The sequence below is a fragment of the Hyla sarda genome, chromosome 2, assembly GCF_029499605.1.
Source record: "Hyla sarda isolate aHylSar1 chromosome 2, aHylSar1.hap1, whole genome shotgun sequence".
NCBI classification, from domain to species: Eukaryota; Metazoa; Chordata; class Amphibia; order Anura; family Hylidae; genus Hyla; species Hyla sarda.
The window spans coordinates 244,649,738-244,669,382 of NC_079190.1; the positions used below are offsets into that span (position 1 = coordinate 244,649,738).

The 19,645-nt window shown below is 42.9% G+C and overlaps 1 protein-coding gene across 3 annotated transcripts in view; it reads left to right on the forward strand.

The window, feature by feature from the left end:
* The window catches only part of REPS2 (RALBP1 associated Eps domain containing 2), a 158,927-nt gene that overhangs the window by 118,862 nt on the left and 20,420 nt on the right, over positions 1 to 19,645 (forward strand). For all 3 annotated transcript variants that reach the window (XM_056556814.1, XM_056556815.1, XM_056556813.1), the window contains 5 exons: positions 877 to 954; positions 2,504 to 2,570; positions 8,283 to 8,351; positions 11,192 to 11,237; positions 17,665 to 17,801. In XM_056556814.1, coding sequence (XP_056412789.1) covers positions 877 to 954; positions 2,504 to 2,570; positions 8,283 to 8,351; positions 11,192 to 11,237; positions 17,665 to 17,801 — 397 coding nt within the window. The remainder of the gene's footprint in view (positions 1 to 876; positions 955 to 2,503; positions 2,571 to 8,282; positions 8,352 to 11,191; positions 11,238 to 17,664; positions 17,802 to 19,645) is intronic.

The window sequence follows — 19,645 nt, forward strand, 5'->3', positions numbered from 1 at the left end:
ATCATGGTGCAAAAAATTTGCTCTCCCGCAGATGGAAATTTTTTTAAAGTTATAGATGTAAGAATAGGGCAATTTTAAGCACATTTATTTAAAAAAAGGAAAAAATAAGTTTAAGGGAAACTTACAGCCGATTCGCCTGCACTTTATTGCTAATATGTAAATGCCATCCTTTGCACAATGGAGGCGAGACCCGGCATACCCAGCATCATCTGCTCCAATATGCCTGCCCACCTTGAAATTATTCATGGACCCCTTTGCCCACATGAGCAGAGAGGTCGGAGGCAGGGATGCTGGTTATAGCAAGTCCCACCTCCATTGCACAGAGGAAAACATTTACATTTTAGCAACTGATGCTAATACACCCTCTAGCTCTGGAACAGCAGCACCGATCCGGGCAAGTTATATATCATTTCAGTGTATTGGGCTAAGTGCGGGTGAACCTGCTGTCAATTTCCCTTTCATTTTCTAAAGTAGTAACATAATAAAGCTACATAAATTATCAACTACATCATTGTAAGCATACTGACCTGAAGAATACTAATAACATGTCAGCGTTACCGCAAGGTGAACAGCTTAAAATGATTCCCTCCCAAACGATTTTGGTTTTGCAGCATACTTCATGGAAAGAGGTCAGCAGTCATTACAAAGCACAATTAGTCCTGTAAAAAACAAGCCCTCAAATTGAAAATTCAAAATGAATTTGTCTGTGTACAGGGCTTAATATTATTTATTACAATAATAAACATGTATGAAATGCCACCGTTTTACCCAGTTTGAGAATGTTAGGCCATCCTCTTGTGGCCTTGTTTGCATAGATTAAATCTTGAATTATAACGTATAACTTTCCTTCGGTATCTCATTTTCTCTTCCAACCAGCTTGAGACGGTCTGTGAAGATCCGGCTAACTCCGAGCCCCTGATCCTCTTTGATGTGGAAACTAGTAACAACAAGCCAGTCAGTGATAATTGATGTTTTTCTGTTTTTCTACCCCCACAATATACATCAGTGCTTATTACATTCTGTTTAGCACATTTCAAAGCCCTCCTGAGCACATCCCTGTTGTATATACAATCTTTCCATGATAGATGTGCTTTCATATCTCGCATTGTTTAGAATATACCTGTCTATAGCTAAGGAGGACTGGTACAAGCCTAAATCTTCTCATTTCAGTTCAATTACACTGCCATGGAATTTATTCTTGGCTGTCTCAATGACCGTAGTTCAGAGAAAAGATGGAAACTTTAGATTATTCTTTCCTAGTGGGCACATGTTGGTTACATACTAATCTACTGTGTCTCTGCATTCACGGATCATTGGGTTAAAGCCTTTGGTTTTGACAATAAGGTTTTTGTAAAACTACTGGTTTGGTATTTCAGATTTAAAAACTAAAGGGCATTGAAGTCTGTATAATTATGTGAACAAAATGACAAGATTTGTCTAAGTTGTTAAGGAATGTACATTGTTCTGTAATAGAAATACACAAACATAAACATTTTATATAGTAGGACAAGGATTACAAAGAAAAGTCATGTTGGAACCAAATCATTATAATTTATAATCAAAGAATTAAAAAGTTGATATTTCTTTATTTTACAAGACTATACACCAAAAGTAGTACAACTTTTACAGAAACGTAGTAAATAAATATATATAGCATGCTTGAGAAAGGTTGCAAGTGGGCAGCCAAAAAGCCAAAACCTCGCTATGACATTGGGTGAATAAACTGCACTAAAAGTTTTACTCATATCGGAGTGCTGCTGGATTTCTTAGTTTTGGTGTGGATATCCTTTGTGACCTGTGAAGCTCGGGTGCCATTTATTTCCCCAAATTGGATTTTAGACTGCCGACAGACACACATTGTGTTCACCATTTTTTTTTTTACTTAAAAGAAAATGCCATAGAAAACTGTCCCTTTTTAATTGCTCCTCCACGATGCAGTTTTTGTGCTATTTTCCCCCCTAAAATAGTGTGTATTAGTATAGTTGTTTTTCTGTGACGTTTTTTCCCCTGAATTTTTCTCACTACAAGTGATTCTTGCATCATTTGACTCAAAGGATTTCTGTTAAAGAATTGGGGGGTTGGGCACCAGAAAAAAACACCCAAATACATGTACTCAAGTTTTTTCTGCCATTTTCTTTTTCAATCTATACATTTCTATGGGAGAAAGAACGCCACAATTTTTTGTAAAATAAAAATAAAAATAGACCTTTTTTTTTATTGCCTTTGAGCCAAAAAAACACCACTTTATGTTGAAAAAACACCAAAAACATCTATGCCATGTAGGTATGGCATTTGATATTTTCTATTGACTCCCAGCTAACATTTGGTTGCTGTGTTTTTGGCCCCTAAAACGTCATGTGATGAATATGGCGCTTTTTGGGGGAAATTTTTTAAACATAACTGATTTGTTTGTTTCCAGGATAAAAATCCTAAAAAGGGTAAATACTAATAACTGTTTTGTTAAGTTTTGTATAAAATATTGTTCTTTTCTTTCGACAATTAGAAGACCACCACAGAAGTACCGCCTGGTCAAAATGCATTAAAGGAAAACACAGTGAATCACTTAGAAGGTAGAAGATTGCTTTGGTTGCAGTTATTTTTTTTTCTCATCACCTTGTATGTTGCAGTTTTTACATTCTCATCTACAGGTATCATTCACATAATCTTGTTCATGTACAATGCCTCCCCACCATGCTTCATGTGAAAAAAGGGTAGGTTCACATCTATACCACACACATCCATTTGTGGTATCCCACAAATAGATGTACCCAAGCAAGACAAATTTAGCTCAGAGTTGCATCTGTATTGGTGGTATATGTTTTTGTTTGTTGTAAATGTTTGCATACATTTTAAACATGTATTTTTTGTTCATATGTTAGACTATGTAAAACAGGCAAAAAAACTAAACAAAAAAAAAAGTATATTAAATCATACCACACCATACCACACAATACATCACTGATATACTTCTATGGGGAAATAAACGTATACAACACCACATGTCACTAATATATACTTCTATGAAAATAAAAATTGTATACCATTTTTGTGGTACATTAAAATAGTACATCCAGAACTTTTCTATCCCACAAAAACCCTACACAAACAGGTCCATACAGACAGGGCCGCCATCAGGGGGGTACAACCCATACACTTGTATGGGGCCCGGAGCTTCAGGGAGGCCTGGACATCCCTGTACCTTTTTTTTTTTTTTTTTCCGGCTTGTCAGTGAGTGACTGCGACTATCACTCACTGACTCCTGGCTGGGTGCCCATCAGAACTATGACCGGGCCTCATAGTCCGGGGGGCCCGCAGGACTATGAGGCCTGCTCTTTCTAGGGCGTGGGCCCCTTAAGAAGTACTGCAGGGCCGGACAGGCCAGGGGCTGATGGGAGTCGACGTGCCCCGCGCAGACGCACGTCTACTCCAGTCACCTAACCTGTCCCGGCGCGATCTCCAGTCCAGCATCCTCTCGATGGATCCTCCCCGTGCAGTGGAACACTGTGACAGGAGCAGCAGCTGCACCGAACCCCGAGGCAGGGTAAGTGAAGGGGCGGGTGGGGATTGTGTTGTCTGCAGACTGCAATGGTGATGAGAGGTGCAGGGGAAGAGGTGCTTGGGGTGTTATAGGGGTGATGAGAGGTGCATGGGGAGGTTATGGGGGTGATAAGGTGCATGGGGAGGTTATGGGGGTGATGAGAGGGGGGGTTATGGGGGTAATGAGAGGTGTAGGGGGGTGTTATGGGGGTGATGAGAGATGCAGGGGGGTTATGGGGGTGATGAGAAGGGGGTTTATGGGGGTGATGAGAGGTGCAGGGGGTGTTATGGGGGTGGTGAGAGATGCAGGGGGGGTTATAGTAGTGATAAGGAGAGATGCGGGGGGCTATACTAGTGATGAGGAGAGATGCGGGGGGTTATAGTAGTGATGAGGAGAGGTGCGGGGGGTTGTAGTGATAAGAGGTGCGGGGGGGTTATAGTAGTGATAAGAGGTGCGAGGGGGTTATAGTAGTGATGAGGAGAGGTGCGGGGGGGGGGTTATAGTAGTGATGAGGAGAGCTGCGGTGGGTTATAGCAGTGATGAGGAGAACTGCGGGGGGTGTTATAGTAGTGATGAGGAGAGGTTTGGCAGGGGTTCTGGGGGTGATGAGGAATGATGAGGACACAGAGGATAAGAGGTATTATATTTAGTGGGTATAGTGTGTGGCAGGATTATATTTAGTGGGTACAGTGTGTGGCAGTTTTATATTTAGTGGGTACAGTGTGTGGCAGTATTATATTCAGGGTACAGTGTGTGGCAGTATTATATTCAGAGTACAGTGTGTGGCAGGATTATATTCAGTGGGTACAATGTGTGGCAGTATTATATTCAGTGGGTACAGTGTGTGGCAGTATTATATTCAGGGTACAGTGTGTGGCAGTATTATATTCAGAGGGTACAGTGTGTGGCAGTATTATATTCAGGGTACAGTGTGTGGCAGTATTAAATTCAGGGTACAGTGTATGGCAGTATTATATTCAGGGTACAGTGTGTGGCAGTATTATATTCAGGGTACAGTGTGTGGCAGTATTATATTTAGTGGGTACAGAGTATAGCAGTATTATATTTAGGGTACAGTGTATGGCAGTATTATATTCAGGGTACAGTGTGTGGCAGGATTATATTTAGTGGGTACAGTGTATGGCAGTATTATATTCAGGGTACAGTGTGTGGCAGGATTATATTCGGGGTACAGTGTGTGGCAGGATTATATTTAGTGGGTACAGTGTATGGCAGTATTATATTCAGGGTACAGTGTGGGGCAGGATTATATTCAGGGTACAGTGTGTGGCAGTATTATATTCAGGGTACAGTGTGTGGCAGTATTATATTCAGGGTACAGTGTGTGGCAGTATTATATTCAGAGGGTACAGTGTGTGGCAGTATTATATTCAGGGTACAGTGTGTGGCAGTATTATATTCAGGGTACAGTGTATAGCAGTATTATATTTAGGGTACAGTGTATGGCAGTATTATATTCAGGGTACAGTGTGTGGCAGGATTATATTTAGTGGGTACAGTGTATGGCAGTATTATATTCAGGGTACAGTGTGTGGCAGGATTATATTCAGGGTACAGTGTGTGGCAGTATTATATTTAGTGGGTACAGTGTATGGCAGTATTATATTCAGGGTACAGTGTGGGGCAGGATTATATTCAGGGTACAGTGTGTGACAGGATTATATTTAGTGGGTACAGTGTGGGGCAGTATTATATTCAGGGTACAGTGTATAGCAGTATTATATTCAGGGTACAGTGTGTGGCAGGATTATATTTAGTGGATACAGTGTAGCAGTATTATATTCAGGGTACAGTGTGGGGCAGTATTATATTCAGGGTACAATGTGTGGCAGTATTATATTCAGTGGGTACAGTGTGTGGCAGTATTATATTCAGGGTACAGTGTGTGGCAGTATTATATTCAGAGGGTACAGTGTGTGGCAGTATTATATTCAGGGTACAGTGTGTGGCAGTATTATATTCAGAGTACAGTGTATGGCAGTATTATATTCAGGGTACAGTGTGTGGCAGTATTATATTCAGGGTACAGTGTGTGGCAGTATTATATTCAGAGGGTACAGTGTGTGGCAGTATTATATTCAGGGTACAGTGTGTGGCAGTATTATATTCAGAGTACAGTGTATGGCAGTATTATATTCAGTGGGTACAGTGTGTGGCAGTATTATATTCAGGGTACAGTGTGTGGCAGTATTATATTCAGAGGGTACAGTGTGTGGCAGTATTATATTCAGGGTACAGTGTGTGGCAGTATTATATTCAGAGTACAGTGTATGGCAGTATTATATTCAGGGTACAGTGTGTGGCAGTATTATATTCAGGGTACAGTGTGTGGCAGTATTATATTTAGTGGGTACAGTGTATAGCAGTATTATATTCAGGGTACAGTGTATGGCAGTATTATATTCAGGGTACAGTGTGTGGCAGGATTATATTTAGTGGGTACAGTGTATGGCAGTATTATATTCAGGGTACAGTGTGTGGCAGGATTATATTCAGGGTACAGTGTGTGGCAGTATTATATTTAGTGGGTACAGTGTATGGCAGTATTATATTCAGGGTACAGTGTGGGGCAGGATTATATTCAGGGTACAGTGTGTGGCAGGATTATATTTAGTGGGTACAGTGTGTGGCAGTATTATATTCAGGGTACAGTGTATAGCAGTATTATATTCAGGGTACAGTGTGTGGCAGGATTATATTTAGTGGATACAGTGTAGCAGTATTATATTCAGGGTACAGTGTGAGGCAGTATTATATTCAGGGTACAATGTGTGGCAGTATATTCAGGGTACAGTGTGTGGCAATATTATATTTAGTGGGTACAGTGTATGGCAGTATTATATTCAGGGTACAGTGTGTGGCAGGATTATATTTAGTGGGTACAGTGTATGGCAGTATTATATTTAGGGTACAGTGAATAGCAGTATTATATTTAGTGGGTACAGTGTGTGGCAGGATTATATTTAGTGGGTACAGTGTATGACAGTATTATATTCAGGGTACAGTGTGTGGCAGGATTATATTCAGGGTACAGTGTGTGGCAGTATTATATTTAGTGGGTACAGTGTATGGCAGTATTATATTCAGGGTACAGTGTGGGGCAGGATTATATTCAGGGTACAGTGTGTGGCAGGATTATATTTAGTGGGTACAGTGTGTGGCAGTATTATATTCAGGGTACAGTGTATAGCAGTATTATATTCAGGGTACAGTGTGTGGCAGGATTATATTTAGTGGATACAGTGTAGCAGTATTATATTCAGGGTACAGTGTGGGGCAGTATTATATTCAGGGTACAATGTGTGGCAGTATTATATTCAGGGTACAGTGTGTGGCAATATTATATTTAGTGGGTACAGTGTATGGCAGTATTATATTCAGGGTACAGTGTGTGGCAGGATTATATTTAGTGGGTACAGTGTATGGCAGTATTATATTTAGGGTACAGTGAATAGCAGTATTATATTTAGTGGGTACAGTGTGTGGCAGGATTATATTTAGTGGGTACAGTGTATAGCAGAATTATATTCAGGGTACAGTGTGGGGCAGTATTTTATTTAGGGTACACTTTCTGGCAAGGTTATAATGATTACTGTCTTCATGCAGAGGATGATAATCTACTGACAAAGTGAGGAGCCAATGATGTCTGGATGTCAGACTCTGCAGAGAAGATGGAGCTGGAGGAAGACCTGGTCCCTGGACCAGATGAAGAAGAAAAGATAACGGAGAAGATATCACTCAAGTCAGAAGACGTCACTCAGGTCACTGATATCGTGTATTCTCCTGACTGTCCCATCAGAGCTGTGGTCACTTGTAAGTTCTGCAGTTATGATGGGTAAAACTGTGTCCAATCTGTGTCTCTCCAGCTGTTACAAAACTACAACTCCCATTGCCAGAGGCTCTCCAGACATGATGGGAGTCTTAGCTTTCCAACAGCTGGAGAACCACTTCAACCGAGGTGATCGGTGGGGGTCTCAGCAGTCAGACCCCCACCAATAAAATTTGCTGCTTATACTAAAATGCCCGGAGCCGTTAAAGGAGTAGTCTGGTGAAAAATAACTTATCCTCTATCCAAGGATAGGGGATAAGTTATAGATCGCGCGGGGCCCCGGCAGTTTGCCAGAAGCTGATGTCTGTACCCCGCAGGAAGCCGCAGCTGGCACACCCCCTCCATGAATGCTCTAATCTAATTAGAAATATATATCTAGAAGATAAAATAAAATTGGGTGCAGGCCACGGGGGGAGGGGGCCCAGGCCTTGAGTTGTGTAAGGGGCCCCGAAATTTCTGATGGCAGCCCTGCATACAGACATATGTTTGGCAACATTTACATAATAGAAGTCTACAGCATACCATTTAAACGTATCTCCTGGCATACTTCTGTGGTATAGATGTCAACAAGCCCTAACGTATGGCAATGACGGAGAGCAAGTTGTAGCGTGGCACTTCCTTACCAGAGGGAGGACAAGATCATATAAACTATTCCTTACTAATTGTTGGCACCCTCCGTTTCCATGGTAATTATTATGTATGCGGAAATTTACTCTAATGCCATCAGGATTGAACATGGAAAGCCTTGATGGTCCAGAAAAAGCTGTTATATAAATGTGCTGTAATTATAGAAGTGTTTTCTGAATGGACATATGTATGTAATTGTATGTTTCCTGAATAATATTATTATAATATAATAATAAATAACATGTTTCTACTTTTCTGTGAATCCAGCTTTAAAAGAAAATACCAGAATTCATCTCGGACCAAGTGAAACAATTAAGTTCCAGTCTTTCAAGACAGGTAATATGACATAAAACTGATAGGTCCTTTTAAACATATACTTTTTTTGTTACTATGTTAGACTATGGAAAACATCATTGTGTCCCTGTATTTCTGCACACCCAGAAGAACATTTGGGACACTATGAAATAAATATATTTCTAGTTTTTAATTAAAAGACAGAAGACCAATAGCAATTAGAGATGAGCACATTTTTGAAAAATTTGATTCATCCGATTCACCGAATTTCCCCCAAAAAATTTGTGGCGAATCGCTATTAAAACGACTATTTCCGACCTACAGAGATAGGGGTGTAGAACACTTTGCTTTGTTTTAACACACATAGGGAGTGTGCTGTGTAAGTGAAATAATACTGTTATTCAGTATGACATGCAGATTACAGGCGTCGCTATTAGAATCAATGCCGCACAGCGGCACAATGACAGAGCCTGGTAATTGGAATGAGCAAACTTTAAATCCTTTTTTGAGGACCCATTGGAGGGCAAGTCTGGTGCCAACAGCCATGGTAATTCCAGCTCCAATAGTGTATAATTGCTGCAATGTATAAGTTGCTGCAGTGAAAAAGCTCGTACTTGTATCTTAAAATCGAGCTGGCAGTCTGCCGCGAGGCCAGCTACCGCCTGTCCCAGCCCCTGCCTCTCAGTGTCCCCCCTCCCATGCTCATGACCCGGGTGCCCGAAGCGTTTACTTTGAAAAAATACTGTCAAACTACAAGATCAATATAACAAGGAGATCACATGGCGGCACAATGACAGAGCCTAGAGGTGGCAGCAGCATGATGAGACCATAGGGCGGCACTATGATAGAGCCTGGATGTGGTTTCAGTATGAGGAGACCATATGGCGGCACAATGACACAGTATGTAGGCCGCACAGCGGAACAATGACAGAGTAGTGTGTCAGTTGGTCCTCCCTCTCAGTGGTGCAGGCCTGACCCGGGAGGGCTACTGGGTAGATCCTGCCAGTATCATATGCTTGTCTAAAATATTAAGCCATGCACGCATAAGTAAACACGGCTGGTACTTCGAAACTGCATATGAAACTCTGAATGTGTCATTTAAAGGGGTACTCCGGCGCTTAGACATCTTATCCCCTATCCAAAGGATAGGGGATAAGATGCCTGATCACGGGGGTCCCGCCGCTGGGGACCCCCATGATCTTGCAGGCCGCACCCAGTTAAAATCAGTCCCCGGGGCGTGTTCGCTCCGGGTCTGATTACTGTCAGTCACGTTGTGACATTACTGTCAGTCACGTTGTGACGTCAAGGCTTCGCCCTGTGTGACGTCACACTCCGCCCCCTCAATGCAAGCCTATGGGAGGGGGCGTGACGTGTCACAACGCTCCGGCCCCGTGATCGACAGTAATCAGACCCGGAGCGAACACGCTCCGGGGACTGATTTTAACGGGGTGCGGCGTGCAAGATCATGGGGGTCCCCAGTGGCGGGACCCCGCGATCAGGCATCTTATCCCCTATGCTATAAAAGCAGGTGTGTAGTTTTGGCTGGCCTTTCAGAGTAACTAGGCCCTTATGACTTTAACAGGTACAAAACCGTACACCACCTAGGTGTACATACAGGTTACACTTATGAGAGGAGGACAATATGCTCCACTACGCTTACAACTGTATTAGGTTACAAAACCAGGTGTGTAGGTTTGGCTGGCCTTTCAGAGTAACTGGCCCAAATGAGTTTAACAGGAAAAAAAATCGTACATCACCTAGGTGTACGTACAGGTTACACTTATGAGAGGAGCACAATATGCTCCACTACGCTTACAACCTGTATTAGGCACTAATAGCAGGTACATCACCTAGGTGTACGTACAGGTTACACTTATGAGAGGAGCACAATATGCTCCACTACGCTTACAACCTGTATTAGGCACTAATAGCAGATGACTGTGGCTTTAAGTGCTCACCCTAACTAGCTCCTATTAGATTTAGAGTTGTAGTACACTTCAGTGCAGCAGTACAGAGTCGCTGTGTAATACAACCAAAAGAGTACTTTCTCTTTCTCTCTCTCTCTCCCCGTCACTGCTTGTCTGCAGTGATTTTGGCTTGTGGTAAATCGCTGCTGTAAAGCTTTTTTTCATCTGGAACACACACACTGTCTGCTATTTCTTTGCAAAAAAAATGCTGAAATGCCTGTCTGCAGCAATGGCTGCCAATTATATAGGACTGTGACATCACAGGGGCTGGCTGGCTGCTGATAGGCTGCATGCCACCATGTGATTCAGGGTCATCCCTCTGTCACACCTTCCCAGAATTCCTTGCCCCATGTCCTCACACGTGGATCTGCCATTTTAGCCCCCCAGCCTGCAGAAAATGGAGTCCATTTAGATATTCAGATTCGTTATGAATCAAATTTTTTATGAAATTCGTAACAAATTTGGATCCGTCATATTCGATTTGCTCATCTCTAATAGCAGTGCAAAAAAGACATAGCTCACGTGTGGATTATACACGGTGTTGTCCGTCTAGTATATTTGTGTACACCAAGACCATTTTAATAAACCTCTTTACTCCTAAATTTTACAGCTGGGTTTACTTGGTAATCTCTTGATCTGATCCTTATCTTGCAAAGTAATCTTACAGTATTAATGGGATTTTGATAATCTGTCTCCCTTAGAAATATGCCAAATTGAAACTGTCTCAGTTTGTTACCTACAGCCTCCACAGATCCACAATTACATATATTTCTATTTTATGTATATGCTTCTTATTTCTACTTATATAATCATGAAAATAATTTAGTGTTCAGATTTAACTGTATTTTTATACACCATTAAGTATAAAAGGCAGCCAGATCTAAAATACATTTTAACTAATGTCATTTTTTTCAGCTGTTCACCAAGAACCACATAAGCATACAACAAGGCCACGATCTAGGTAATATCAGTTTATTCATATCTATGTACATATATTAATATTTGCAATATCTATGTATATTTAGTAAATAATTCTATGCCAAAAACAAATGGCACAGTTCACTATTTATTGCCAGACCTATATGGAGTCATTACTTAAGGTCATTACTTGTCCTTGACCCTTGGCCAATTTATATATTTAAGTCATGAGGCTTAGAGGCCCCTTTAGATATTAAGGGTACGTTCGCACAAGCAGATTCCCAGCGTATTTTACATTGCAGATCCGTCGCTGAAGGACAGCTGTATGGTGCCTTTACAAGTTCCTGCTCGGAGTGGCAATATGCCGCTTCTAGCTGACACTGTGATGTGCGAGTCGCAGCGCGCATGCGCAGTATACTCGCACATCGTGGTAGCTCTCGGCCTAGCTCATAGAGCAGGGGGAACAGCCGCGATGTGTGCGAGTACACCGCGCATGCTCGGTGACTTGCAAATCGCTTCAGTGTATCTGCTCGTAGCGGCGTATTGCCGCTCCTAGCAGGCACTTCTAAAGTCACCATAAAGCGATCCTTCAGTGGCGGATCTGCAGCGAAAAATACGCTGGAGATCCACTTGTGTGAACCTACCCTAAGGCCCAGTTGCATCCCCTACTGTACCTCTGCGCCTGCTTTACCTCTGCTCCTAAGAAGTACTCTGAAGCTTTTGGTAGTTTAGGGAAGGTTGTGGGTTTATTTGACACGTGCCTGGACTTCTAACAATATATGTTCAAAAAGATGTTTGCAACAGAAATTTGTTATAGCAAAAACAAGTGATTTTCTCTAAGGCTTAAAAAAAAAAATATGTTGGAATAAAAAAAGAACAAAACAAAACAAACAAAAAAAAAATGTAATGCTAGGTTTACACACAGGTTTTTTCTTGCATTTTTTTGGAAAACTGCCACTGCAGTTTTCGAGCCACAGCCAGAAGTGTATTCAAAAGGAAAGGATAATATTAAGGGAGGATTATACTTCTCCTTCCTACTGAATCAACTTCTGACTTTGGCAAAAAACGCCAGAAAAAAACCTGTGTGGAGACCTAGCCTAAGGGCTCGCTCACACGGGCGGATCCACAGCGTATTTTATGCTGTGTATACGCTGACGATGGACCCCTAAAATGTGCCTCCAGATGTGCCTACTCAGAGCAGCAATCAGCGCCCGCTCGCCCTGCTCCCTGAGCTAGGCCGAGAGCAGCCGCAATGTGTGTGAGTATACTGCGCAAGTGCGCGGCGACTTGCACATCGCAGTGTGTCTGCTTGTAGCGGTGGATTGCCACTCAGAGCAGGCAAATCTGAGGCACACTGTAGGGGTCCATTGTCGGCGGTTCTGCGACGCTGTGGATCCGCCTGTGTGAACGAGCCCTAATGGAAGATGTTATACCTCTGTGTTTTGGATTCGCTGCTAACTTTGGCTTACATATACTGATGTAAAATACTAAGTAAAATACTGCTTTGATAAAGTAATTTTAAATGGTCTCTTTTATTACAACAAACTTTTCATAAATCAATACAAAGGTACAAAACAGTGTATAACAATATAAGAAATGTTACATAGTACAGTTAAAAAACGACACATGCCCCTTTAGTTCAATAAAGTTGTAATATATCTTTTTAAATAAAGTTGCCTCTTACTCCTTTTTATCAGGCTACTCTCCGCAAGCTAAACTTTCATTCATTTATTCATTCTGAAATAAGCCATATTTCATTTTGTGTTTACAAACTGGATTAACAGCTCACTGAGGGAATAGTTACATGCTGCCTATAGAAGTCTATAGAAGAGGGGAAGGGGCAAGGAGAAAGAAATAAAGTGAGCCAGAAGCAAGCAGAAACTATAAAGAAACATTACATCTTACTGAAAGTATTAGATCTCATCCAGGACTGGATTAAAGGACATCTGCGGCAAAATACAACTTTATACCCTATCCACAGGATAGGGGATAAGTGTCTGATCGCGGGCGGTCCGACCGCTGGGACCCCTGCGATCTCCTGCGTGGGGCCCCGCAATGCAGCTCTATGGAAGCGGCTAATGCGCATAGCATCGACGGTATGCCCCCTCCCCATACAGTTTTATGGGAGAGGCGGGGAGGCATGAATGCTGCCTCCCCACCTCTCCCATAGAACTACATGGAGGAGGCATGTCGGCCGCGATGTCACATTGCGGCCAGCACGCCTCCTGCATGGGAGAGCCATGGCCCGTGCAGGAGATCACGGGGGGTGCCAGCATTCAGACCCACAGCGATCAGACACTTATCCCCTATCCTGTGGATAGGGGATAAGTTTAATTTAGCCTCAGATGTCGTAAAAGGTCTCGATGGTAAGGTGTGTCTTTTTGCTGATGACACAAAGATATGTAACAGGGTTGATGTTCCTGGAGGGATATGCCAAATGGAAAAGGATTTAGGCAAACTAGAAGAATCGTCAGAACTCTGGCAACTGAAATTTAATGTTGATAAGTGCAAAATAATGCACCTGGGGTGTAAAAACCCAAGGGCAGAATAAAGAATATTTGACACAGTCCTGACCTCAGTAATTATTTCAGAAGACTTAAAGGTAGGAAGACAATGTAATAGAGCAGCAGGAAACGCTAGCAGAGTGCTTGGATGTATAGGGCCTGGGTTCTCAACCTGGGGTACGCGTACCCCTAGAGGTATGCCAGGGGCTGTCAGGGGATACGCGAAAGCGCTGTCAAATACCGGCCATGCATTGGCCAGTATTTGACAGCACATAGCGGAGAACGGCCGCGGCAGCTCACTGTACAGTAGCCGCGGCCCGAGCTGCGGCCGCGGCTACTGTGAGTGAGCTGCGTGGTTGTCGGGGAGACGTGTGACCTCCCCTGACGTTGTGCGGACTTGCCGCACAGCGCAGGAGGACGCCACACGTCAGTGCGGCCCCGCCGAACGGGGCGCGCTGCATCTAAGGACAGGCCACAGGGGACCACAGGATGACAGGTAAAGGATAAAAACAAAAAGTTAACAACAACTGTATGGCACGGAGGGGGACTGTATGGCACGGAGGGGGACTGTATGGCACGGAGGGGGACTGTATGGGACGGAGGGGGGATGTATGGGACGGAGCAGGGATGTATGGGACGGAGCGGGGATGTATGGGATGGAACACAAGGCATTAAGATGGAGGGGAGAGGGATAATGGCGGAGGGGGGATGGGGAGTAATAAAGCACAAGGCATTAAAATTTTATGCCTTGTGCTTTATTTCTCCCCATCCCCCCTCCGCCATTATCCCTGTCCACTTCCATCTTAATCCCCTTGCATCCATTCCCCCTTCCTATGATCCCCTTTTGCCATATCGGATAATAATGGCACAAGGGGATTAATATGGAGGGGGGGGGGGGGAATGGGGAAATGGCAAAAGGGGATCAGAGGGAGGGGGGAATAATGACACAAGGGGATTAAGATGGAGGGAGGGATAATCAACCCCCCCCCCTCCATATTAATCCCCTTGTGTCATTAGTATCCGATATGGCAAAAGGGGATCAGAGGAGGGGGGAATAATGGCGCAAGGGGATAAAGATGGAGGGGGAATAATGCCACAAGGGGATTAATATGGAGGGGGGGAGGGTTGATTATCCCCCCCCCCCTCCATCTTAATCACCTTGTGCTATTATTCCTCCTCCATCTTTATCCCCCTGTGTTATTATTCCTCCTCCATCTTTATCCCCTTGTGTTATTATTCCTCCTCCATCTTTATTCCCTTGTGTTATTATTCCTCCTCAATCTTTATCCCCTTGTGTTAGTATTCCCCCTCCATCTTTATCCCCTTGTGTTATTATTCCTCCTCCATTTTTATCCCCTTGTGTTATTATTCCCCCCTCCATCTTTATCCCCTTGTGTTATTATTCCTCCTCCATCTTTATCCCCTTGTGTTATTATTCCCCCTCCATCTTTATCCCCTTGTGCTATTATTCCCCCTCCATCTTTATCCACTTGTGTTATTATTCCTCCTCCATCTTAATCCCCTTGTGCTATTATTCCTCCTCAATCGTTATCCCCTTGTGTTATTATTCCCCCTCCATCTTTATCCACTTGTGTTATTATTCCTCTTCCATCTTTATCCCCTTGTGCCATTATCCCCCCTCCATCTTTATCCCCTTGTCCCATTATTCCCTCCTCCATCTTAGTCCCCTTGTACCATTATTCCCCCCTCCATCTTAATCCCCTTGTACCCTTATTCCCCCTCCATATTAATCCCCTTGTGCTATTATTCCCCCCTCCCCTGATCCCCTTTTGCCATATTGGATAATAATGGCACAAGGGGATTAAGATGGAGGGGGGAATAATGGTACAAGGGGATTAAAATGGAGGGGGGAATAATGGCACAAGGGGAGTAAGATGGAGGAGGGAATAATGGGACAAGGGGATTAAGATGGAGGGGGAATAATAGCACAAGGGGATAAAGATGGAGGAGGAATAATAACACAAGGGGATAAAGATGGAGGAGGAATAATAACACAAGGGGATAAAGATGGAGGGGGAATAATAGCACAAGGGGATTAAGATGGAGGGGGAATAATGGGACAAGGTGATAAAGATGGAGGGGAGAATAATAGCACAAGGGGATTAAGATGGAGGGGGAATAATGGGACAAGGTGATAAAGATGGAGGGGAGAATAATAGCACAAGGGGATTAAGATGGAGGGGGAATAATGGGACAAGGGGATAAAGATGGAGGGGGAATAATAGCACAAGGGGATTAAGAGGAAGGGGGAATATTGGCACAAGGGGATTAAAATGGAGGAGGAATAATGACACAGGGGGATAAAGATGGAGGGGGAATAATAGCACAAGGGGATTAAGATGGAGGAGGAATAATGGGACAAGGGGATAAAGATGGAGGGGGAATAATAACACAAGGGGATAAAGATGGAAGAGGAATAATAAAACAAGGGGATAAAGATGGAGGAGGAATAATAACACAAGGGGATAAAGATGGAGTGGAGATATTGGCACAAGGGGATAAAGATGGAGGGGGAATAATGGGACAAGGGAATAAAGATGGAGGGGGGAATAATAACACAAGGGATTAAGATGGAGGGGGAATAATAACACAAGGGGATTAAGATGGAGGTGGAATAATGGGACAAGGGGATAAAGATGGAGGGGGAATAATAACACAAGGGGATAAAGATGGAGGGGGAGATATTGGCACAAGGAGATAAAGATGGAGGGGGAATAATGGGACAAGGGGATAAAGATGGAGGGGGGAATAATAACACAAGGGGATTAAGATGGAGGGAGGAATAATAAAACAAGAGGATTAAGATGGAGGGGGAATACTGGCATAAGGGGATAAAGATGGAGGGGGAATAATAGCACAAAGGGATTAAGATGGAGGGGGGATGCATAAGTATTAAGGTAAGAAGATGCCTTTTGTCCACGGGTACCCCTTGCGCGCAAGTTCCGTGCGAGGGGGTACCCGCGGACATACTTTCAGCCTTTGGGGGTACAGTCGCCAAAAAAGGTTGAGAACCACTGGTATAGGGAGAGGTATAAGCAGTAGAAAGAGAGAAGTGCTCATGCCGCTGTACAGAACACTGGTGAGGCCTCACTTGGAGTATTGTACACAGTACTGGAGGCCGTATCTCCAAAAGCATATAGATACTATAGAGAGAGTTCAGAGAAAAGCTACTAAACTAGTACATGGATAAAACTTACCAGGAAAGGTTAAATGACCTTAACATATATAGCTTGGAAGAAAGAAGAGACAGAGTTGATATGATAGAGACTTTTAAATACATAAAGGGAATCAACACGGTAAAGGAGGAGAGCATATTTAAAAGAAGAAAAACTCCCACAAGAGGACATAGATTTAAATTAGAGGGTCAAAGGTTTAAAAGTAATATCAGGAAGTATTATCAGAGAGAGTAGTGGATGCATGGAATAGCCTTCATGGAATAGCCTCCCTTGCATGGGATAAGCATAAGGCTATCCTCCAGGACTATTGATAGGATTCTGATTATTGGGCAGACTAGATGGGCCAAATGGTTCTTATCTGCTGACACATTCTATGTTTCTATGTCCTTTAATATCTTAGAATGCCCAGTACTGCTTTATAATGTCCTCCATGCTGCTGCTGCTTTTAGTATGTGTATAGAGACAAAGAAGAGCAGAATTCCCTGCTGTGTGCAGTGTGAGCGATCATAGAAGCTAGGCTGCCCATGACACACATGAAAGCCTTTCCTGAAAATTACCTGTAATGAAAGGTACACTTTAAGGTAAAACCAATGGGGCACCATGTTCACTTTGTGTATTGCTAGTTCACAACTTGGTTTGCTCTAAGCTATGATATTGAATGGGCTTTTTTCTGTTTGTCATTTTGGCTGATATTTCCCTTTTAACCATCATACCACATACAAGTCAACACAGAATCAATCAAGCTAATTGATTTCACCTTATTATTCAGGTCTTACTCTAACACTTCAATTGAAGAGACCATGAAGAAAGTTGAAGAGCCTCCAACTCCGCCCCCAAGACCACAGAAAACACATTCAAGGGCTTCTTCCTTGGATCTGAGTAGAATAATACAACATCATTCCCCAGGTTTTTATATTTTACATCTTCAACACAGTACCATTTTTATTATTTTACTGTACATTGTGCTATAGAATACATGGCGAAAAGTGTAGAAATACATAACATACAGTATACAGATGCATAAATAGATAGACAAAATTTGTGATGTTTGATGTAGCAGTAAGACATAGGAAGAACAGACTTAATTGGTTTAGGGATAGATAAAAAAGGTGATGGTAGTGCAAATAGTTTACAGTATTAGCTTAACTGAAGTGAAGATCATTGTGTGATTATCATCCAGGCCTGATGGAAAATATGGTGGCAAGGTTTGAGATTAGTTTGACTGTGGGTTCTGTCTCTTAAGGTGGCAAGAATGGCCACCACAAAGTGAAAAGTAGAGGATGTGTGCGAGTTAGTGTAATGTTACAGTGCACACTAAGTGTTCCTCGTTGTTGGCATCCCGGGAATCAGATAGTTATCCCCCTATCCTTTGGACAGGGAATAACTTTCTAACATGGGAAAACCCCTTCATGGCTGAGTTGGCTACTTCCTTAATCTTATGGAAGGCTTGCAATTCAATAAAGGGACCTGGGGCGGACATATCGCCTGTGCTGTCCAGGGGCCCAGCATGTGAGGGGGCCTGCTGCCCTTCGCTGCGCCACCGCTGGCCATTGTTCTAAAGCTACCACGGCGCATAATAGCGCAGTGTGCACTTTAAACAGTGAGTCTGCAGCCGACCAAGCCGTGTCTGACTAGGCCGCCACCGGTGAGGAGAAGCACTGCGCAGGCCAGGTAAGTGTGTATATATATGTGTCTATGTGTGTGTCTCTGTGTGTGTCTGTGTGTGTGTTGGGGGGGCTATTCCACCTAATGTGGGGAATCTATGCTAATTAATGTGGGGAAACTTCTACCTAGTGTGGGGAATCTATGCTACCTAATGTGGGGAAACTATGCTACCTGATGTGGGGAAACTGGGGGCCCAGGCACATTCATTTTTTTTAATCAACTGGTACAAGAAAGTTAAACAGATTTGTAAATTACGTTGTTTAAAAATCTTAATTCTTCCAGTACTTATCAGCTGTATGTATGTATTTGGTACAAACTACAGGATTATTACAACAAACAGCTTCTTTGTAACATATTTCTACTAAGCTACTATAGTCCTGAATAAAGCCTCTTATATATAATAATGTTTTAACATGATAGTATACTGATATGCCATTCTTTTATTCATATTTTCTGTTTATTAGTATTTAGATTTTATTGGATATCGTTTGAACTGACCGTAAGGGCCATGCAGTCTTTTCCTCATAAGAATTTGTATTTTTATAGCGGTAATTGTGATAAAAAATTTTTTTAGATATAAAAAAAAACATATTTCCACATAACTTAGAGGACTGTTAATTGTTTACTATAGAGATAGGAGCAGCAGCAATGTACAGTTGGAGCTGGGTGGGGACGGTCTGTGAGCAGCCAGAAGGGATCTGATAGGTTAGGCCCCATTAGGTAGGTTCCCCAAATATGTAGGTGCCCCCTTTATTTGGTTCCCCCAGTAGGTATGTCCCCTTCTCCATTAATATTTCCCCTTTGGGGGTTGCACCAACATCATTCCCTGTTCCCATGCCAAGCAGCAGGGTCTTCTTTCTCCTCTTCTTGGTGCAGGCAGTGTAATGAGTGATGTTGTGCGTCTCCTGGCTTACTGTAGGCTGCAGGCCAATGGCTCTCTGCTCTGCCACATTTTCAACTACAGTACAGGTTCATTTTAAGGATCGGCATACAAAAAAGGATTCGAGACAAGTGTTCGGGATTCCCTGCTGCTAAAAACATTAAACAAAGAACCCTACGGAGGCAAATTAGGCATCTGTGAACTT